Source organism: Doryrhamphus excisus, chromosome 4 (assembly GCF_030265055.1).
Source record: "Doryrhamphus excisus isolate RoL2022-K1 chromosome 4, RoL_Dexc_1.0, whole genome shotgun sequence".
Lineage (NCBI taxonomy): Eukaryota > Metazoa > Chordata > Actinopteri > Syngnathiformes > Syngnathidae > Doryrhamphus > Doryrhamphus excisus.
The window spans coordinates 17516316-17539907 of NC_080469.1; the positions used below are offsets into that span (position 1 = coordinate 17516316).

Consider the following 23592-nt stretch of genomic DNA (forward strand, 5'->3'; position numbering starts at 1 on the left):
TGTGCTTAATCCACAATAACATTATGCCTTTTTATCACTGCTTTAAATGTGTTTAATGGCAATTTTATGTATAGTCATATTATGCAATGGACACATCATTAGGTACACCTTCACGCTGAAATACACGCTGAAAATACTAGAAATACTAGAAAGCTCTAAGTATATTGCAGTGCAGTTTTACACCCAAACATAGTTTAATATAATACATTTGTTGTACATTTTTAAATAAAATGTTCAAATATATATTTTTACACATGTTTACTAAACAAAAAACATAAATTGTGTTGGGGGTATTGTATCATATTGATGGACAGGGCAGGACTTTTCTAATAATAATAAAAATAAGTATTTTTTCATGAACAGTAATTTTGATAACTTAAGCATTATTATTTATGTAAAGGCAGAATTTGTGATACCACTTTTGTATTGGATATCATTTAATAGTGCAGGTGTACCTAATGCTGTGTCCCTTTTTTCCATTTCATTACACCGATGGTTCTCATGATCACAGCGGTATCTATTCTGTTTCCCTCTAACATTTTCGTTTAATGGCTGACACTGTTGTTGTCTAAACTCCACTCGCCACCCCATCTAAAACACACTCTTATCATCATCATCATCATCATCATCATCATAATCATGTTGTCAAAAAGATGGGAAAAAGAAGTAACAGAGGACGCAGAAGATGAAGAAGCCAACAATCCAGTTGACCGAGTAGATGTATATGATGACCATCTCCATGTCAAAGTGCCACCCATGGGTGTCATCATCAAAGTCCAAAGCATCCAGACGGTAGGCTCCTCCACGGGGCAACTGATGCCGAGCCCTGGGACTGGAAGGCCTCCTGAAACCTGGATGAGACATTTTTATGTATCATGGTGTATCATACAGTGACGATCCTATTGTGAAGTGTCACCTATCCTCACGTGCGGGGGGTGCTAGAGCCTATCCCAGCTGTCTTTGGGCGAGAGGCGGGGTACACCCTGGACTGGTCACCAGCCAATCACAGGGCACATATAGACAAACAACCATTCACACTCACATTCATACCTATGGACAATTTAGAGTCGCCAATTAACCTAGCATGCTTTTGGAATATGGGAGGAAACCGGAGTACCAGGAGAAAACCCACGCATGCACGGGGAGAACTGTGCAACCGGCGTTTTGTCAGTAAAGCTTAAAGGAAAATCTACACTTTAATAAAATGTTGCCCATCATCCACAATCCTTATGTGAGACATGAACAACGCACATAATCCCAGCCACTTTTCAAAAGCCGTCCCTCTCTGTACTGACCATCTTACCAGTCAGGTGTCACTACTTCTTCGGCATAACAATGCAGGTCACATGATATGTGAATGGATGCTTGCTGGCGCTTTCGGAGGTTTTTTCGGGAGGCTTTAGCTTTAGCTGTTTTTGTATCTTTAGAAAAGAGAAAGACGTGTTCATGTCTCACATAAGGATTGTTGATCGGTTTATCCATTTTCTATGCCGCTTATCCTCACAGGGTCACGGGGTATGCTGGAGCCTATCCCAGCTAACCGTGGATCGTCTTAGGTAGTACCATTGTGGACCCTTGTTCCTTACCATTGTGAGTTTTTATGCTGTTTTTACCTCCAAATATTCTGAAGAGCTTCCTGCAGCTTGGAAGGGGCCATCTTGCACAACTTGCCTTCTGGAAGTTCTGCTTCCGACACAGGTATTCCTTTGGGAAGATCGTCCTTGCTATTTGGTTTAACTCTGTGAGGAAAAAACACAAAACGATGATTGCGTTTGATTTATACATGATGCATGATGAGACTCTCATCTTGTTGCGTCTGCATGACCTTGGCTGAGCTAATCAACACAAGAAGCAAATTACCATCGTCATAATCACCATTGAGAGCTCTCATCTCATTCCTTGTCCGTCATTGTGACCGCATTCCGCTCTCCTCTTTATGGCTCACTTTCTCCTGCCTCCATTTACAACTAAGACCAGTGGGGCTCGTCTAATTAATCATGCATACATGGGGTCGAATCAGGCGACATCATCTTAAAAATCATACAATCCCAATATTAGGTACAATAATACCTAGATGGCAGAAATAGTCCAACCTAGGCATGAATTGTACAATATGTAACTCTATTGTGGTCCTCGTGATATCAATATTAGTCTATGAGGAATTATTATTGTTAGTATTACAGAGGAATTTAGCAGTAGTCTTATTGCTTCATCCCAGCCTGCCACTTCCCCCACTTGACGCCATGCAACCATCATCATGGATGGACTATGGACTCACCCTTCTGGAAGAAGACATGCGTGATGGTGGTCCTGCAGAGGGGGCAAGGGGTGTTGGCGGGACAGTTCCTGGCCAGTGTCCTCAGGCATGGTTCACAGAAGATGTGCCTGCATGGCTGACACATGTACGGGCTGAAATAGACGTCCAGACACACGGCGCAGATGTACCCCTCTTTGTCGCAGACCACTTCATCATCATTATCATCATCATCATCGTCGCTGCTACTGCTGCTGCTAACGTTAGCTGTGGAATTCTGAGGAAAGGATAATACATTCATTTTAAAGATGCAGTACAATGATATTATTCCGAGCACTAGCACACATAAAGCATCACTATGTAACAAGTAGTCATGATAAATTCTAACTTGAAATACATAGTGTAGTGGTAACCCCAGAGCATCTGCTTGAATGCTCAATAGTAGTGGTGGACCAGCCAGGACACCTGTAATGTTGCGTTAGCATTAGCGTTAGTGTTAGTGCAAATGTTCCCGTTCACAGTCGCCGGCAGCAATTTTGCATATTGGTGGACCAGCCAGGACACCTTTCAAGTTGTAGCATCAGTGCTAAAATTAATGAATTATGAATTATTTATTTTGAAAATGTGATTATGTAATTAATATTTCTGTTTAGCTTCTAATGTCTTTGTGAATTTATGAATGCATTTTAAAATGAAGCATCTTTACTATAGTCATCAACAAAAAGACGCACCATTTTTCCCATCCTGAATAGAATCCTGAGCAGAGACAACTCCAGACATCTCTCCACTTGTGTTTGTATTTCTCCCACATGAAACCCCATCAACGACTTAAAAGGATACATCATCACCGCTGAAACATCATCTTTAGTGTCGAGGTTGATGTACTTTTTGCCTCTATTATTTGACGCCCACATGCGCAAAATAATGTGTTGCATGAAAAAGTGAGATTTTGCAGAATGAGACGTCTGTCGCTTTTGTTTTCTCACATCCTGAACTGTATTAGACACCTACAGTAATCCAGGGAGTGTTAGGTAGAACATACATGTATAGGGAATTGTTGCTTATGGTGGGGTGCGGGGAGGGGGGCAGGCAAACCAAGGGCCAAATGGAAAGGCTACGGGGACGACTTGTGCCTTTTTTTGTTGAGAACGGATATGTTGCTGAAACTTACCTATGTTCTACTGCTGATTACTAAAGAACAAAAAAGGTAGAAACAAACTTTATTTTTCTGATGAAATATGACTAATGAAATAAGTCTAATCTTTCTTTTGGCATATCGCATGTCTATATAACCCAACAACACGATATTCTGTGTGCCTTGAATAATCAGTTAAAATCATCAAAAATGGCCTATATGGGAGAGACGGCTTTTGAGTTAAGAGAAAAAGTTTCAACCTAATGAGAAAAAAGTTGTAGTTTTATGAGAAAATAATGTAATTTTAGTAGTTGAAGGACGTCATATTTTAGAAAGTCATAATTTAGGAGAATTTTTGGAAAATTCGGCTGAAAAATTTTATAATGTCATGGGAATAAAGGCATACTATTGTGAGAGACAAATTGAAAAAGTTGAAATATTTGTATAAAATAAAAACAGCTGTAATTTAATTAGAATAACATCTAATATTAAGAAGAAGAAAAATTGCTGATAATACGAGGGATGATAATGCCATTTTAGTAGGATAGAGTTGAAATATTAGATAAAAAGATGTATTATCATGACAAACAAAAACTGAAATGGTCATTTTTGTAAAACTAGGTTGGAGGAAAAGGTCCTTATCATGGGAATAAAGTTATGACAAAGTCATAATTAGGGCCGCATGGTGAGTAAGTGGTTTGTATGTTGGCCACACAGTCAGCTTCTTTCATTTTTCACTATGTGGTCCTTGCTTGAAAAGGTTTGGACACCCCTGTGCTAAACAGTTAATTTCAACTTTGTGCTGCCCTGTAATTAATGTTGAAATTATGATGTGTGCTTAATTTATGTTCATAATGTGCTGCAGGCCACTAAAAAGCATGTTTGGTGTTTGTGTTTGCACAATCTATGTCGCTTGTTTTGATACATTCCTTATCAAATGTCACACATCTCCCCAGGCTGCCATCCCAAGAGCCCACATACACATTTTCTAAGTCCCAGAGATAAAGTCATCACGTAGTTTTACCTTGAAATACACCACATAACTACAGGTGACATTTCTTGACTCCTCACACCGGGGTGGAGTGCGGTGTGGAAGGGAGGAGGTGGGGGGTGGGGGGGGGGTTAGTGGGCGAACTTCCCGAGTAATTACCACATTGTCACCCCCGTGGAACTCCAGGGACTTCCCAGCAGAGAAGGTGTGTCATTAACACATAGCAACAATGCAATCCCTGGCAATGCGCCTCCTATGGGGAACATCCTCCTATGGCAGGGGTCGGGAACCTTTTTGGCTAAAAGAGCCATGAAGGCCAGATATTTTAAAATGTGTATCTGTGAGAGCCATATACATTTTGAATGCAATAAAATGTGCGCATTTTTATGTAAGACCAACAGTTTTAGATATAATGGACTCTAATTATGTAGACCAGGCACACTACCCCACGCCAATGGGGTGTGGCCAGCATACTTTCGTGAGCAGCGCAGTGTCTAATAATAAATCAAATACTTGCTGCCATTAATGCAACTTCTGCTGCTGCATAGTTTTGAACCGTATTCAGTACACGTATTTCATTCTTTTGGCCATCTTCACCAGAAGGCTTGGTTCTGCAGCTTTAGCTATTTGACTAAAGGAGGAAAGTTTACATTTACATGTTTTTTTGACATCTCAATGACCGAGGTAGACTACCGCATTACCCAGTAATAATCAAGTTTTGGTGTTTGACCTGGAAAATATCATCAGGAAAGATGGATATGGTCGGCCGTATTGCAGTAGAAAATAGATGGACGAATTCAAATGCATAAGAAAGTTTTGATTTTTAATATTATTTTTAACAGTGATTTCTGTGATGTTTACTTTAAAATGTTAGCAAACATACATTTTTATTGTGGTAAGAAATGCTTGAGAGCCAGAGAGTGTCATCAAAAGAGCCTTACCTGGCTCCCGAGCCATAGGTTCCCTACCTCTGTCCTATGGGGAAAGTCAACTATACCCTCTCTGACCTTTGTAACCTGTTGGAATGGGGCTCTGTTGTTTTGACAATGTCAAATGGTTTCAGTGAAGTCAGCAAAGTGTCTATTCTGAGCCTATCCAAGATGGCCGACCGAAGAGATAGAGTCCAACCACCTGGAATTGGATTAGGACCTGGATTAGGAGGTGTTGGGTTTCATCGAAGAAGCTTCACACCCAGTAAATTTTAAAGGTTTGTTATGGCTAATAGACTCTGAATCTGTCTAAATCTTCCAAAACTCACTTTTCAGCAACTGACAATTTTTTGGCCAATGTTAAATTTTTTTAGACTGTCGAATGACAACCATTTATCAGCAAATTTCATGTTTTTTCTCGCTTTTATTCTGGAAAAACAACCAAAAAAGACATTTAATGCTGTTGGACTGGCGTCGGTGACCATGCAGGAGAAAAGGTTCCTGTTAAATTAGTGTGAACACAGAATATATTATATTCCTGCAGAAGAATGGTTTGACAATAATAGATTATCACTGAACTTAAATAAAACTAAAACCATACTGTTTGGTCATAGTAGAAAAGACACGTACAAGCAAATACAAATAGACATTGAAAGGTTGAAGGAAATTACATTTCTGGGGATCATAATAGATGAAAAAATGAGCTAACCTCATATTTCAAACAGCTTGAATAATACATACAATAACAATAACCTACTACCTAAAAATGTCAAGATTCAAGGTGAACTAAGGTCTTTGTATTGATGCATGAATGAATGTATTTATTCTTAATACTTGTGTCCATACAGTATAATATATGAGGGCCTGTAAATGTGCTAATATGTATCAAATGTTCAATGTGATTCTATTCACTTAATCAGACACAGCGACGTGGCAGAAGATGTGCGGCAGCCAATCAAAACACAACTTGCTCTTTTGTCCAAGTGCTATTGAAGTGCCCTCTGCAGCCAAGCCTCATCATGCAAGCTAATTCAGACACAAGCCCACTTCAGGCGGCGCTGACAATGTCTATTGATATGAACTACGTGTTGACAAGGCTGTGGACGACCTGAATGTTTGACCAAACAAGCCCGTATAGACACTACTTGGCCATTTGCACATGTTGTACCATCGCAAAACTGTTGTGAGGATCACACATTTATGAACCCTATCAACCCAGTAGAACACTTCGCTCCCAGAATTTAAAATTACTTGCCACTGCTACAATTTTTCCAAGTAGTTCAAAGTTATCAGGCTCCTTTGTTATGGAAAACTAATCTCTTAATACCCCTGAAACGCTCATATGTATCAGAAACACTCCCCTATGTTCCTATCCCTCTACTCTATTTTTGTATTGTTTTTTATTATATCTCAAGCCAACCGTTCGAGACAGACGGCCGCCCAACAGACGCTGGGTTCTTCCCCAGAGGGAGTTTTTCCTTGTCTCCAACACCAAGTGCATGTGTAAAGTACCATGAGATTTGGCGCGATTGAGTTGTTGAACTAAAAGTTGAATGGGAAACCTGAGTTCAATTCCACCCTCTGCCATCTCTATTTGCATGTTCTCCCCGTGCATGCGTGCATTTTCTCCGTGTACACCGCTTTCCCCCACATTCCAAAAACATGCTAGGTTAATTGGCGACTCCAAATTGTCCATAGGTATGAATGTGAGTGTGAATGGTTGTTTGTCTATATGTGCCCTGTGATTGGCTGGCCACCAGTCCAGGGTGTACCCCGCCTCTCGCCCCAAGACAGCTGGGATAGGCTCCAGCACCCCACTGCAACCCTCGTGAGGATAAGCAGTAGAAAATGAATGAATGAATATTTTCAAAAATGTAACTAGCACGTTGCTCATAGGTCTACATAATGTGATATATGTTATACTATCATGTATGTAGAGGGCTTGTGAGGACAATCAGTATCTAATACCTAGTACCTAGTACCTAGTACCTAGTACCTAGTACCTAGTACCTAGTACCTAGTACCTAGTACCTAGTACCTAGTACCTAGTACCTAGTACCTAGTAAGTGTTTCATTATGCCGGGTGTGCTTCACCTGCAGCTGAGTCTGTCGCCATCGCTCCTTCCTCCTCTGCCTCCTCCTGAGACATTTTATCCTCTTCCTCTCCCTTTTGCTCATCCTCCTCTCTCCAACCGACGGCAGCTGCTGAATCGGGGTCAAAGGTGGGCTTAACATGTCAATCACTTCACTGCCCCCCGCGTCCTCCTCCTCACGTGATCGTCCTGTCCTCACACAAAATGGATGAGGGTCTCTGCTGGGAGAGCTGGGTGGCTGAACTGCAGGTGTACTGGATGATGAAGGTCTTTGAGGGGATGCGGGAGTGCATCTGGCTTGAATGGAGGTGGTTGATCGTGGGTTCACACTGATGATGGGGCTTCCTCTTGGCACGTTGTTCGATCCCTCTGCATCAGAGCTGGACAGACTCTCCATACTTTCTCCTGAGGCATTCCCAACAGTCGCAATGCTGATGGTCTTCCTGATGTGTGACCATCTTTCATCTTGTCTGCTCATATGTCCTTCTTCATTTTGCTCATCTTGTCTGGTGAGTCTTTGGACTTTCCTTCGGGGAAGTTGGTGTCTCACCAGCTTCTTCACATCCCCGCTGGCCCCCACCTGGGAGCTCATGGCTGCACCTTTAGGCACAGCCAACCAGCTAGCTAGCTAGCCTGCTCTCTCCCTCTCCATCCTCACTTCCACTTCTTCTTGTGGGTGTAATGCTTTCAGGTGATAATTGAGCATATAGGGACTGTTCCAGTGTGCAGGAGGTGAACCCTGCAGTCGCCCCTCGCCTCGCCAACCACCCAGCGAGCCCCCCTGGGACATTCCACGCTGTGGAACAAAAAGGAAAAGGTCCACCCACCCCACCCGGTTACAATAGGTGACAATAGCGCGAGGCCCTGCCATGGTCCTTTGTGTCAAAACACAGTGCTGCCACAGAGTATGAATAAACCAGATCCAGCACCTTTTTCCCCCCATGTGAACTCATGTGCATTCAGCTTTTTTCCCTCCATGTATAGCAGAAACTGTGTTTGGCTTTTGGCACAGAAAACAATCGAACAGAATTTATTTAGATTTGGGGATTTCAATTTATTCCGCAAAAAATGACATATTTGCCACACAATTCAAGTTTTTTTTAAATACATGTAACACATTCAAATAATTATGTCGGTTTGAAATTGTAGTTAGTGATCTGTTGGGGTGTCCAATATTGCGTGCAATACTGCCTGAGAACAGCAGATGGCAGCAGCTGTCCTTACGCCCTCCATTGACGCTGTCCCTGGTCCTGAAACCACCTTTTTTGCACTGCCTGCCCTTTAATGAACTCCCTTTCACTTCAATCCAACATTGTCCAATTTTAGCCCATTCAGCATTTAAATATTACATTATTCACTGTAAAACTACCAAAGGTTAAAATATGTTTCACTCCAGCCTGCGTCAGATCTTCTGGTGTTTAAAACAAATCTCCACAATAAATAGTCAAACGCTATAAGGAAGTGAAGAGTTAGATGTGAGAGGCTCACGTCGATGGAGCTGAGAAGTGAAAAAGGGGGAGCAAGGGGGAGCGGAGCGCCTCTTAAAGTGGGGGAGCGACCTCCTCGCAGTCTGACGTGTGAGACTGCTGCTATAAAATCATCCACGTCGTCACCAAGCTCAGATGACTCTAAACACCAGTGAGCGCGTCCGACTGTCAACTCTCACATGATCACATACGCACATGTAAAGCGTGCACACTCACGCACACACACAAACGAACACAAACAAACACGCGCACACACATACACACGGCGTGCGTCATGCGTCCTGAGAGTAACTCGGTACCTCGGCTGGAGCGCGTCAAGACGCACACGATGAGCTCCATCGGCGGCAGCGGCTGAGGGCTGACAGCCCGCTTCCCTGCTCACCTCGCCCGGCTGCATGCCCTCCCCGCACCGCCCCGGGAAAGTTGCACTCCAACTATGGATTACCTCACTGCCAGAGGCAACCACAGCAACGCCACAAAGGGCTACCCTCCATGGGTGGAGGTGGTCGCGGACTGGCTCGGCTCTGACAACGGCACCGGTTCGACAGGATCCTTCCCCTACGTGGAGTTGGGCTACCAGGTTGTCACGTCCCTGCTCCTGGGGGCCCTCATCCTGTGCTCCATATTTGGCAACGCGTGCGTCGTGGCTGCCATCGCCCTGGAGAGGTCCCTCCAGAATGTGGCCAACTACCTGATCGGATCCCTGGCCGTGACGGACCTCATGGTATCGGTGCTGGTGCTGCCCATGGCGGCCCTGTACCAGGTTTTGAACAAGTGGACTCTCGGCCAGGGGATCTGCGACTTGTTTATCTCTTTGGACGTGTTGTGCTGCACGTCCTCCATCCTGCACCTGTGCGCCATCGCTTTGGACCGCTACTGGGCCATCACGGACCCCATAGACTATGTCAACAAGCGCACCCCGAGGAGAGCCGCGCTCCTCATTAGCGTCACTTGGCTGGTGGGCTTCTCCATCTCGATCCCGCCCATGTTGGGATGGAGAAGCGCCGAGGACCGAGCCAACCCATACGCCTGCATTATCAGCCAGGATCCGGGCTACACCATCTACTCCACTTTTGGGGCGTTCTACATCCCCCTCATCCTCATGCTGGTCCTCTACGGGCGGATCTTCAAGGCGGCTCGCTTCCGGATTCGAAAGACAGTGAAGAAAGAGAAAGTAAAAGCTGACAGATGTTTGACTTTATCTCCGGCGGTGCTCCACAAAAAGAGCAACGGAGAAGCCGGGGGGAGGGCCTGGGTCAACGGCGCCGTGCAGTTCGGCGACGAGGGCGAATCTCTGGAGGTGATGGAGGTGAGCAGCTCAAAGAGCCACCTGGCCCTGCCCAACACCCCGCAATCATCCTCGCACGAAAACCTCAACGAGAAGAACTGTGGCGCCAAGAGGAAGCTGGCCCTGGCCCGGGAGCGAAAGACGGTGAAGACGCTGGGCATCATCATGGGCACCTTCATCTTCTGCTGGCTGCCCTTCTTCATCGTGGCTCTGGTGCTGCCTTTTTGCGCCGAGAGCTGTTACATGCCCGAGTGGCTGGGCGCCGTCATCAACTGGCTGGGCTACTCCAACTCCCTGCTCAACCCCATCATCTACGCTTACTTCAACAAGGACTTCCAAAGTGCTTTCAAGAAGATCCTCAAGTGCAAATTCCACAGGCCGTGAACGTGACATTACACTTTGGGTACACCTGCAACAATTCCCGAGATCCAAATCAGGAGCTGCATTATCAACAAAGATTGTAATGAGTTTGCAATGAGCATTAACTTGGACTTAAGAATATAATTATCATTATGCTTGCTGTGCATTGGATCACATTGTGTGTATTGACGAGGTAAAACGTTTTGTAGCACAGCTCTCCCTACAGTTGTGAAGTTGAAATTACAGCACAAAGAGACTCCCATTTGATTGACAGGTGTATTAAGTTGCTATTTTTAATGAATAAACAGTCAAGAAAAGTTAAGTAACTTTACTTAGGGCAATATATGTTCCATTTAATACTATTTATATTTATATACAATACTGTCCAGTAGTATTTTTACTGTATTATTTGTAAGATTATGTGTTCTCCATTGTTATTATTTAAAGCAATATTAAATAAATTGAAAAATTAAATAAATTAATTAAATCAATATTTGAAAAAATAATAATATACATATTTATTAATTTTATATTATCTATACTTTATATACAGTATGGTTATTTAATTAAAATGTAATAATTTAAGAATAATTTTCTTTTGCAAATGCAGTATTCTGATGCATCTCTGGATCTCATGAGGGTGCAGGTGTACCTAATAAAGTGTCCACTGAGCTTTCATAGTGAATCACGTTTTGGATGATTAATATGAGAAAGAATTAATCAAGGGGACATGTTAACTGACTGTATGGAGAGCAAAAAAAGAACAATAATGCACAGACTTGAATTCAGGCTCAGTATGTGCTGTGTGTCTATGAGGCCTCTGGTGCCACAACAAAATATGATCATACATGCCAGCTCACCGTTTATCCAGTGTCGTGCCCACTGTGTTTGTTGCCTCTATGCAACAGCAGTCAGCGTTGCCGTGTGCTTAACCCATACATGTCTTTGTCATGAGACACATGAAGGTGTGTGGGACGGGTAACATCATGAGCTTTGTAGCACTGAAACAACAATAAAAAGCAATCCAATTCAGCCTTTGAGCTAATTATTTGTTAGAATAACAAGAATGAATGAGGCAGAAGAAGAAATGCAGGGCCGGTTGTCAACGTCATATATCTTCATATGCATTACAGGGCATTCATCTTGTACAGTATTGCTTGGGAAGAGAGGGAGACAAAGCAACTTATCATGCTCATGATCAGGTTATCAGTGTGTCTGAGGCCTATCTGCAAATGGACACAAACAAAACACAATCGAAGTGCACACACAAAGATGCGGGGGGAGGGGGGGGTTGCTTGCATGTTTTGCTTTTTACATCATAATGGAGGAAGAATGTGTACAAATATACCTCAACATTAGCTACACCTGCACAGCCAATTGGGAGATAATACATGAGGTTTGTCAAACATTCCGAGATAATACCTGCTTTTGACTGACACTGTTGGAATAACAATAATAATAATAATAATAATACAAGTACAAAGAACTGTTGGAATAATGTCATATGATTGTAGTCTACTATAGTCGATCAATAACTTAAATATAAAAAACACATATTCTAGAGCATGGTAATACATAATAATAATTAAAAAAATAATAATAATGATAATCTATGGATCTTCGGTCTCCCTCAAAAATCCCTCCATAAACTACAACTGGTTCAGAACTCTGCTGCCCGGATCATCACCAGAACCCCCTCATCCCACCACATCACCCCCATCCTGCAGCAACTCCACTGGCTCCCAGTGACTCAAAGAATCACCTACAAAATCCTTCTGTACACCTACAAGTCCATCCATAACTTTGCCCCCCCTTACCTCTCTGACCTCGTCCACATTCTCAAGCCATCCCGTTCCCTCAGATCTTCCTCCTCCCTCCATCTCACTGTACCCTCTGCACGTCTTAGCACTATGGGGAGCAGAGCTTTCAGCCGCTCTGCTCCCCAACTCTGGAACTCATTGCCACCAGACCTCCGTAACTCTGCCACCCTTCCCATCTTCAAATCCAAACCCAAAACTCATCTGTTCAAACTTTCCTATTCTATTTAACTGCTTCACATAGTCCCCCCCCCCATTTATTGTACGCTCTTATTTATTGTATGTTCTCTTTTATCTTGTATTTTATATTGGTGTTTTTTATCTTCTGTACAGCGACCTTGGGTGTCCTGAAAGGCACTTTGAAATAAAACGTATTATTATTATTATTATGCATATATATTTATATTACAGAAATGTAATAATGATTGTCGATGTAAACAGATAAAGGCAAAAATACCCAAGAATATTGATCTACTAAAATAATAATACCCCATCAAAAATTAAAGTTATTAAAAGTAATGAAACAAACACACATACGTACATATGTATATATATATATATATATGCAGGTATATAAAAATAAAAACAATCAAAATATTTTAAAAAGTAACTTCTAGAACAAGCATAATGGAAAAAATACACTGTAATAAATGCATCCGTCCGATTGAAATTGCAATTTCCCAAGTCATTTCCCAAGGTTTGCAATGTTTACTGCATTTTATTATTGCAGGCGTGCAGAACTGCAGTGCATCCTACATGACGGATATTTAATATTTTGGTTACCTCACCTAGCAGCATGAGACCGACAAAATAGTGTATGAATTATACATGTGGAATAAAGAACAGCTCTCAGCATGCTGCAATGCAAACTACAACCATTAGTACCTCAGTGACAGTGGGAATTCAGTTTAATAAAAATTAAATTATTATCTTTGTAAGGGCTGAGTTGAATTTATGTTGGATCTCAATGTGTGTTCCTAATGTTGTGCCCTGTGAGTGTAGCATCACAAGTCGCCAATAAAGTCACAGCATGTGCAGGAAACCGTTCACGCCATCCCCGGCATAAATCTACTTAGAGCGGATGTGAAGATTAACACAAAAATGGAGGAGGAAATACGCGTCTGAGGAAGAAGCCCCTACCGAGAGCTGCACGCCTCATAAGACAGGTGGCGCCTTGGCTCGTCGTCATGGCAACTTATCAAAGCCAAGTCATCAGGGGTCAGAGGGAGGGGGAGGGAGGCGGGGACAGACGGGAACACCAGACAGCATCACAATGTCGAGACGACACCTGTGGCATACAAACATGGAGTGATGCACTGGTGGCAGCAATGCTTTGTTACATAACACTCCCATACTTGATAATGCTCACGTGCAACTGACGCTATCTTTATTAATGTGGCGCTAGTTTGCACTGAATCACGGTGACAGCCGTTTCTAATACATTATTTAGCTACACAAACACTATTATATCCAGCGTGCACATCTCTGACTAATATGCGTAAGGTTCTCACATCACGCAGCATCTTCCACTTAATCGTGTATACAACAAAAAACGATAAGTAAATAGGGACACAATAGGGACACACACTAGTCAGACTAGATAGGACAGCTTGAGTCTGAGTTAGCTGTAATATAGGGACATACACCAGTCAGACTAGGTAGGACAGCTATAGTCACACTAGAGCTGTCCTATCTTGTCCTATCGAATCTGACTATATTGGACATCTATTGTCACACTAGAGCTGTCCTATCTTGTCCTATCTAATCTGACTAGATAGGACAGCTATAGTTACACTAGAGCTGTCCTATCTTGTGTCCTATTACAGCTACACTCTGACTCGAGCTGTCCTATCTAGTCTGTCTAATGTGTGTCCCTTGTGTGTGTGTCCCACCCGGTCTTTGAGACCAATGTGATTATAGCTGTCCTATCTAGTTTGATTGGTGTGTGTCCCTATATTACAGCAATACTCAAACTTGAACTGTCCTATGTAGTCTCACTAGTGTGTGTCCCTACTTATTGAACATAAAATGAGAGGTGAAATGTCTTCTAAAACAAACTGAACAGATTGGTTGAATGCCTTGAGAACTTCCCAGACTTGATGATCATAATAAACTTGCAAAACAACACCTAAGACGGTGGTGGTGGTGGACATGCTTGAAGACTAGGGACCAGATAGGACAGCTATAATCAGACGAGAGCTGTCCTATCAAGTCTGACTGCATAGGACAGCTATAATCAGACTGGAGCTGTACTATCTAGTCTGACTGGTGTGTGTTTCAGTCTAGATAGGTATAATCAGACAGGTATAATCAGACTAGAGCTGTCCTAGATAAGACAGGTATAATCAGCTATAATCAGACTAGAGCTGTCCTATCAAGTCTGACTAAATAGGACAGCTATAATCAGACTAGGGCTGTCCTATCTAGTCTGACTGGTGTGTGTGACTGGTGTGTGTTTCAGTCTACATAGGACAGCTATAATCAGACTAGAGCTGTCTTATCTAGTCTGACTGGTGCGTGTGACTGGTGTGTGTCTAGATAGGACAGGTATAATCAGATTAGGGCTGTCCCATCTAGTCTGATTGGTGTGTGTGTGTCAGACTAGATAGGACAGCTACAATCGGACTGGAGCTGTCCTATCTAGTCTGACTGGTGTGCATGTGTCACTGGTCTTTTAGCATGCAGTGATGAAGCCTGCTCAGATGGGAGGTGAAACATCTTCTCGGGTAACCTGAACAATCCATTTGCTATTGATTGAATGCCCTGACAACAATGACCAGGATGAATGAGAATATTCAAAGGTCAGTTTGAGGTGAAGTAGGCGGTACATATTACAGTTCATTGAAGCACTGTGTCTATTCCAATGGAGGCCACTATTTAATGAAACACTGTACTGTACAGCAGAACCAGGAAGAAGTGACTTTTTCAGTGTAAAGATCTCCCCCTACTGCCTGTTGGAGATGATTGTCTTTTCCTAACCACCAAGCAGACACAAATTGTCAGGCCAACAGCAGGTCACAAATAATTTTGAATAGTGTCTAGGGAAAATGTAAGTCATGTTTTTAACTTCTCTTTCTTTCCTTCATTGACATTCACTGTGCGGCGGCACTGATACCAGCAGTGCCAAAGTGCTCTTGGGGAAAACTCATCTCAAACTTGTGACCTGTAGCTAGAATGATCACGGCCTCAGAGAGTAGTCGTGCATGGTAAAGTGTATTTCTCATTTACCAGTGCGAAGAAAGTCGGTGAGGGATTATTATTATTAAACAGATTAACTGTAGGAGTTTATTATGGAGGACTGCATTTAATCCCATCCACTGGGGGATTTTTAATGTAAAGTACGTAGGTGGCTGATGTAGGAGCCTCTCGTTCACCTCAGACGTTACATAAAGTGGGCTTTATTTGCCTTGCACAACCCCCTCCCAGCATATCATAAAGGTTATAATTTGCAATACTAATACTTTTATGACTTTATTTTAAGCCTTGGGTAGAATATTAAACATCGACCTGCTTCTTCCACTTGGGCCCAGCTAATTTAAACTAAATAAAACAATAAGAAAGTAAAAAGGCAGTGTAGATAAGCATATATTGAATGGTACTATGGGGATTTATTTTTTTCCTGCTCTTCTCTGTCAGGGGTCGCCACAGCAATTTAATCGCTTCAATGCTTTGGCTTAGTTTTGATACCGGATGGTGCAACATCATGGCCGGGAACTGAACCTATACCCTCTGCCCTGAAAGGCAGTACCATTTATTTAGGCAAGCATTTTCTATACAATTTGACCAAAATGAATAAGTAAATACATAATTGTACTAAAATATTACATTTTCCATATATATATATATATATATGTGTGTGTGTGTGTGTGTGTGTGTTTTAACTATTTAAAATTCCATATAAAATGAGAAGCAAGGGCCCCCAGACTTCTGATATGGAGGAATGACAGTCAGGGTGGTTTTCAGTTAGGGTCTTTTGTTGTTGTTGTTTTTTTTAACTAGCATAATTGATGGCACGTCACTGCCTCTGCACACTCATAATAGTGATAGAGGGCAAGCAGGGTGTGTTCAAGGACAACAAACAGAATAAACAATGTTTAATGCAGCCTGCCAGCGTGCCAAACATTCCAAAGCCCGGCGAGCAGAGATGAGGGGTGTCACTACTTTATCAGCATTTACAAGCACGTACCCCGCTTTGAACATTCTCTGCTTCTCCATGCAGCACAGACCAAACATTTGAAACATAAAAACAACAAAGTTCAAGACTTCAACTGTGATAACAAGTGACGACGTGCGTATGTTGACACTGGAGTCGAAATGTTTTGAAAGCAATGTCATGTGTGTTTTCTTCTCCAGAGATACATTTCTGCACCAAGTCAGGAGAAATTAGGTAGTTTAAGACTAGTTTTAACTCTTCCAAAATCTGGTCAAATTTGGTAATGGATGACTTTAGTTCCTACTCATAAGTTTTGCACGACTCTAGGGTAGGATTTTCCCCCCAAATATCTTGGTCATATTTTATATTTCACAACTTAAGAAATCCTGGCTCAAATTGGACTTGCATGACTTCAGGTTTTATCGAACTTTAGGGTCTATTTTTCACAAAAACTAAGACTATAAACATTTTTACAATTTCAATTGAAACCATCATTACATTTTTTTCTGAAAATCTGTCGATCTACACATTTTATGACTGGAGTTCAAAAATGTTTGTGTAGGAATTTTCCATTAAGTTTAATTTACAAATTGAACTTGCTGATAATGGCATAAAAATGTTACTACATATATAAATGAATAAAACAAGTTATTATAATATAAATGTTTCATCAGAACACTGTAAAAATGTAATGCATTGAAAAAATACAAAATTGTAAAAATTAATTTTATTTGTTTGTCTGACTGTATTACTATTTTACAGTATGTGACTGAAATATTACCTCTGCATATATATTGTATATTTGTATACATTATAGTGTTTTCCCCCCGTGACAGTCCAAAGTGATGCTCCTCAAACAAGATGAACTCCAAAAAAAGTCAGTTTGGACTTTTATCCCCTCAGGCAACCTGTTTTTTTTGTTGTTGTTGTGAAGATGAAAGACAAAAAGATGTTGCTGAGGAAACATCGCTCGGCTTATTTCATCATGTCCATTGCTCGTCACCATGCAAAGAGTGTTGCCAAGACTGAAGATTTACTGCCTTTAAATGAACTCTGCTGTCATCTGCTGCCAACTCTTGCGGTGCTTTTTTTTTTGCAGTGTCCTGTAAATAGGTTCACTTTGTCAGCTTTTGGCTTCAGGGGCAACTAGATATGTCGTTTCCTTCCTGTCACTTATTTCAGCTAAAATCTACAAATCAATGCTTTTAGCGGTCAAGCCTGGCGCCATTGCTTAATGCATAACATTATTTTTTATGTCTGCTGTGTGTGTGTGTGTGTGTGTCCTCTGAGTGGTCTTTGCCTTTAGTCATGTTGTTTGGGCTGCCAACAAGACACTGGCACAGCAGCACCAAGTGACGTCAATGCATTTCAATGAGAGGCAGCACAACACCATGTATTATATGATGCAAATAATCTAATATGTATTTCAATATGCCTGCATTACAAGTGATTACCCATAGCACACTATATAAATAAACATGTCTCTTTTAAACCTTTAGAGTCACGTAATTACATTATGTTAAATTTGCATGTGGTTTACAGACTAGTTATGATAAGCCCTGAATTCCAGTGACAGTGCAAACATGACCAGGAAGAAGAGTCTTGTTTGCTATAAATTGCTTATTTCAAATTCTGGGAAAATTTGACTTCGATTTGGTCTTTTTGCGTTTAGAAGCTGTACTTAGAACCTCTGTAATATCAACCATTCATGGTATCATGTGACAGGTGCTTTAGAATTAAATTTGGAACTGTTTCAGAAGGGAAGATAAAACGATCATCCATTCAATCAGAAACTGTCATGTAAATAGTTAGTAATTAAAATATATTAGTGTTAAAAAATGAGGAAAGTGTTTTTATATTGTTTATTTCATTGTTGTGTTTTAAACCTGCCTGTAAATATGTGAATCCGTGCTCTGTAGTAATAATGATCCATTAGTCTGGGATCGATTGCTTTTGCCACATACCCGGGGAGGGCACGTAGCTTTCCGCCATTACACTGGTCTTTACAGTGGACGAAACACGACAAGTTCATGGATGATAGTTTCTCCCCATATCAGGTATGATGCCATAGTTAAAAGATGGTAACATTACTGTAATATGTAGACATATAAACAGTGTAAAGAGGGTATTTGAGCTGTATTTTAAACAGAAATAGGAACTTTGAGTAGTTTTGTAACTTGTTTGCTAAGCCGGCTCATTAGCAGGAAGTGCCTTGTTGTAACTATATGCAATTTGAATTGAATTGGTGAGCAAATTTGACCTTCCAGCTGAGAAAATCAAGGCTATTGTCCATGATAATGGCACTAATGGCGCGTTTGGGCATCAGTGCATTCTGCAGAAAAAGACACATCCTCAATTTGGTTGTGCAAAGCTCTTTAAAGGTGTACTAGGCTATCTCCAAGAGTGTCGCTGCTGCAAGACGTGTGGTGGAACACTTAAAAAAAAGTGAACTGCCAAGTTGAAGGACAAGCAGAAACAAATGGGTGTCAAGGAGAGCATGCTGGTGCAAGATGTCTGCACATCTCGGACCAGCATCTATGCCATGTTGTCTAGATTACAAGAACAGAGATGGCCTCTGACGGCCCCTCTTTGACCCAGAGAGGCATTATGTGGAACTCAAACCTGAACAGTGGAACCTGGTTGAGGAGCTGAATGTTGTCCTTCAACACTTTTTGCTTTGGATCCCAGGTTTCGAAAACTGTGGTTCTTGCATGCTGAACAAGTATTCAAGGTCCAAAGCACAATACAAGCAGCTTGTATTGTACAGCTAACAGTAAGAGACCATGGAGCATCCACCACAACACAGGACTCCCCGTGCGAAGAGGGCTACATCCTTCCTTGACTTAGACTCCTCTACAAGTGAAGAGGAGCAGCATTTGAACACATCAGTACAGCATGAGGTAAGTAAATAATATTATTATATTATTATATATTCATTTATTTTAGAGTACATCCCCTGTCCAAGAGGGAGAATCCACTGACTTGGTGGGAAAACAATGCTGCACCATACCAACACAAGCAGAACTGGCAAGGTCTCTGTGTCACATCCTGGTGCCCTTGCGCGGTTCCCCAGTCTCCTCCCTGTTTTTGTGTCTCCCCAGATCCTCTGTTCCTGGCTGGAGGCGGAGCTGCTGAACGCACCTAAGGCCAATTACTCCGCTTGCTCTTAAGCTGACTGCAGACAGCTGGGGAACGCCGGATTATTGCACTGCAACCGCTACGCTACACATGCCGCTGCTCTGTCTCTTTGTTCCTTGTGTTTTTGCGTTCAGCAGCGCTCGCCTCTAGCCAACCCTCTTTGAGTTTTTCCATGGTGCTCCATTCTGACACCATCGCTTTTTGTTATTACCTTTTGGGCCTAATAAAGCCATCAGAACTCACTCGCCTGTCTCCAGTCTCCGTGTCCGGGACCCAGACCCTCCGGGAGCGTAACAGAATAATCCGGCCAAAAGAAAAGGTATGGAACCCGGCGACGCGGACCCGGTCCAGAAGTCCCTTCGCCTTCAAGCCATGCGCCTCTCCAAACAAGAGGAACAATTCGGCGCACTCGGCGCTGGCATGCAGAACCTGGCCGAGAGGCAAGATGCACGCATGACCGCCCTTGAGACCCAGCTCAACGCCGTGCTCTCGGCCCTGCAAGTCCACCCGGCTCTCGCCGCACCTCCGGCTGCGGACGTCCCTCCGGATCCTTCCCCTCTGCCGGTTGTGCCCAGCCCTGCAGCCGTGTGCCCCCAGCTCTCGAAACCGGAGCGCTTCTCCGGGGACTCAGGTGACGTGCGCACCTTCCTGACTCAGTGCGAGCTGCACTTCGAGCTCCAAGCGGCCGCGTTCCCCACAGAACGCGCTCGAGTTGCCTTTGCCACCTCCCACCTCACGGGCAAAGCGGGCGCCTGGGCCACGGCGGAATGGAGCCGTCGCTCGGCCATCTGTTCCTCCTTTTCCTCGTTTGCAAAGGCGTTGGAGCAAGTATTCCAACGGAATCTCCCCGGCCGCGAGGCTGCCCGGACCCTCCTGAGGCTTCGCCAAGACAAGCTCAGCGTTTCGGACTACGCGATCGAGTTCCGCGTGCTCGCAGCAATGAGCGACTGGAACCCCTCAGCTCTCCTGGACGTGTTCTCCGACGGGCTTGCGGAGCGAATCAGAGACCACATGATTCCCCTGGAGACGCCGGGCGATCTGGACGAGTTGATCGCCTTGGCAGTCCGCATCGAGAAGCGCCTGAACTTCCGCGAGCAGGACCGGCTCCTCCGACGCGCCGCGCCGACCTTCGTTCGGAGATCCCCCGATGAGCTCGCCCTCTTCCATCGGCCGTCCACCTCCATGGGGGCACCACCTATGCTGGCACCGGAGGAACCGATGCAGCTCGGCGGACATCGTCTCACGCCGGCCGAAAGGAGGCGTCGCATCCAGCTACGTCTCTGCATCTACTGCGGACAGCCCGACCACAACATCTCCCGCTGTCCCCTCCGCCCAGGCAGCCAACGCTCCCAAGCTACGGTCACGCCCTCTCCTGGTTCGTCGGTGGTCTCACGGACCGCACTTCCTGCCTCGACCACGCCTGCTGCCTGCCGCTTGCAGTTGCCAGGTACACTCTCCTGGTCTGATATCAGTATTGATATCAAGGCTTTTATCGACTCTGGCTCGGACGACTGCTTCCTCGACGAAGCGTTTGTGGTTAGCGCTTCTATCCCGGTGGTGCCGCTCTCGACGGCCAAAGTCGTACGCTCCTTGGATGGGCGCCACCTCGCTAGTGTCACTCACCAGACACACTCTCTGTCGCTCCGCCTATCTGGCAACCACGTCGAAAACTTGACTTTTTTCATCATCCCCTCGCGCTCCGCTCCCGTGGTGTTAGGGCTTAATTGGCTAAGCAGACACAACCCTCACATCGACTGGGCTAAGCCAGCCATTGCTAACTGGAGTATTTTCTGTCACACGCATTGCTTGAGGGGGGCGTGTCCCCGTCTGCCGGCCGCTCGCGCCGTTACCCCCGAGCTCATAGATCTCTCCTCTGTTCCCTCCGCTTACCACGATCTTCGCGACGTATTCAGTAAGAGCAGGGCCATGTCACTCCCCCCTCACCGTCCCTACGACTGCAGTATTAATCTTCACCCCGGTGCCACACTCCCCACCTCACGCCTGTATAACGTGTCGAAGCCTGAGAGAGAGGCACTCGAGGAATATATTTCTTCCTCTCTCGCGTCGGGCCTCATTCGCCCCTCCTCCTCTCCTTTAGCTGCCGGCTTTTTCTTTGTTGAGAAGAAGGACAAATCTCTCCGTCCATGCGTGGACTACCGGGCCCTCAATAATATCACAGTCAAAAATAAATACCCACTTCCCTTACTGGACTCTGCTTTCAATTCCCTCCACTCAGCTAAGTTCTTCACCAAACTCGACCTCCGCAACGCCTACCACCTTGTCCGCATCCGAGAGGGGGATGAGTGGAAGACTGCATTCAACACCCCTATTGGCCACTTCGAGTACCTCGTTATGCCTTTTGGCCTCACCAACGCGCCCGCCGTTTTTCAGTGCCTCATAAACGATGTCCTTCGCGACATGCTGGGTCGTTTTGTTTTCGTCTACCTCGATGACATTTTGATTTTTTCTGCCACTCTCGAGGAGCATATCCAGCAGGTGCGGCTGGTCTTACAGAGGCTCCTTGAGAATAAGCTTTTTGTTAAAGCGGAGAAATGCACCTTCCATTCGTCGTCTGTCTCTTTTCTGGGGTTTGTGGTGGAGAAGGGGCAACTCCGAGCCGACCCTGCCAAAATCCAGGCTGTGGTCGAATGGCTCCCTCCTACATCAAGGAAGGACCTGCAAAGGTTTCTGGGCTTTGCTAATTTCTACCGCCGCTTCGTTCAGAATTTCAGTCGGGTCGCAGAACCTTTGAACAGGCTCACATCCCCTAAGGTTCCTTTTGTGTGGTCCCCAGACGCCAATTCCGCCTTTGAGAGACTTAAGTTGTGTTTTACCTCTGCACCTGTTCTTGTCCACCCTGACCCTCTCTGTCAATTCTTTGTCGAGGTGGACGCGTCCGACACCGGCGTGGGGGCTGTCCTCTCCCAGCGCTCCACCACCGATCAGAAGCTGCACCCCTGTGCCTTCTTCTCTCGCCGTCTGACCCCGGCGGAACGCAACTATGACATTGGCAACAGGGAGTTACTGGCCGTCGTCTTGGCCCTACAGGAGTGGAGGCACTGGCTGGAGGGTTCGGCGGTCCCCTTCATCGTTCTGACAGACCACAAGAACTTGGCTTACCTCCGCTCTGCTCACAGACTTAACCCACGGCAGGCACGCTGGGCCCTCTTCCTCACCAGATTCGATTTTACCCTGACCTACCGCCCCGGTTCCCGGAATGGCAAGCCCGATGCCCTGTCTAGGATGCACTCCCCTCCCTCGCACACACCTCATCGGGAAACCATCCTCCCACCGTCCCGCATCCTGGGAGGCCTTCAGTGGGACGTGGAGAAGCAAGTGTTGGACGCTTTGAAGGACTCTCCTCCTCCGGGGGGCTGCCCGACCGGACGCCTGTTTGTTGCCCCTGCTCTCCGCCCAGAGGTTCTTCGCTGGGCGCACGAATCAAAGCTCGCATGCCATCCCGGAGTTTCGCGCACCACCTTCCTCCTGGCGCAGAGGTTTTGGTGGCCTTCCCTGCGCTCGGACGTCGCTGAGTTTGTGGCCGCGTGCACTACATGTTCCCGTAACAAATCCTCCCATCAGGCCCCAGCAGGCCTTCTATGCCCCCTGCCCATCCCTTCCCGGCCCTGGTCCCACGTGGCGTTGGATTTTGTCACCGGCCTTCCCCCATCCAACGGGAACACTGTCATCCTCACCGTAGTGGACCGTTTTTCCAAGATGGCCCACTTCGTCGCCCTCCCCAAGCTCCCCTCAGCCCTCGAGACCGCCCAGCTTCTGGTCCTCCATGTATTCCGGCTCCACGGCATCCCCATCGACGTGGTCTCCGACAGGGGTCCCCAATTCTCCTCGGCCGTTTGGAAGGCGTTTTGCAAGGCGCTGGGGGCGACCGCCAGCCTGTCCTCGGGCTACCACCCTCAAACTAACGGCCAGTCCGAGCGAGCAAACCA

General features: G+C 44.8%; 2 protein-coding genes across 2 annotated transcripts; one reads left to right on the plus strand and one right to left on the minus strand.

Annotated features, from left to right (window-relative positions):
• Window positions 1-41: 41 nt before the first annotated feature.
• Window positions 42-8202, minus strand: rnf180a (ring finger protein 180a). Its single transcript, XM_058070951.1, has 4 exons — window positions 7404-8202; window positions 2279-2531; window positions 1614-1739; window positions 42-851 (listed from the first exon to the last, which is right to left on the minus strand). Exons 1-4 carry the CDS (start codon window positions 7992-7994, stop codon window positions 646-648), a joined length of 1176 nt encoding a protein of 391 aa, XP_057926934.1. The 5' UTR covers window positions 7995-8202; the 3' UTR covers window positions 42-645.
• Window positions 8203-8999: 797 nt separating this feature from the next.
• htr1aa (5-hydroxytryptamine (serotonin) receptor 1A a) lies at window positions 9000-11569 on the plus strand. The gene has a single exon (XM_058070574.1). The coding sequence runs from the start codon at window positions 9326-9328 to the stop codon at window positions 10559-10561; it is 1236 nt and encodes a 411-aa protein (XP_057926557.1). The 5' UTR covers window positions 9000-9325; the 3' UTR covers window positions 10562-11569.
• The last annotated feature ends 12023 nt before the right edge of the window (window positions 11570-23592 follow it).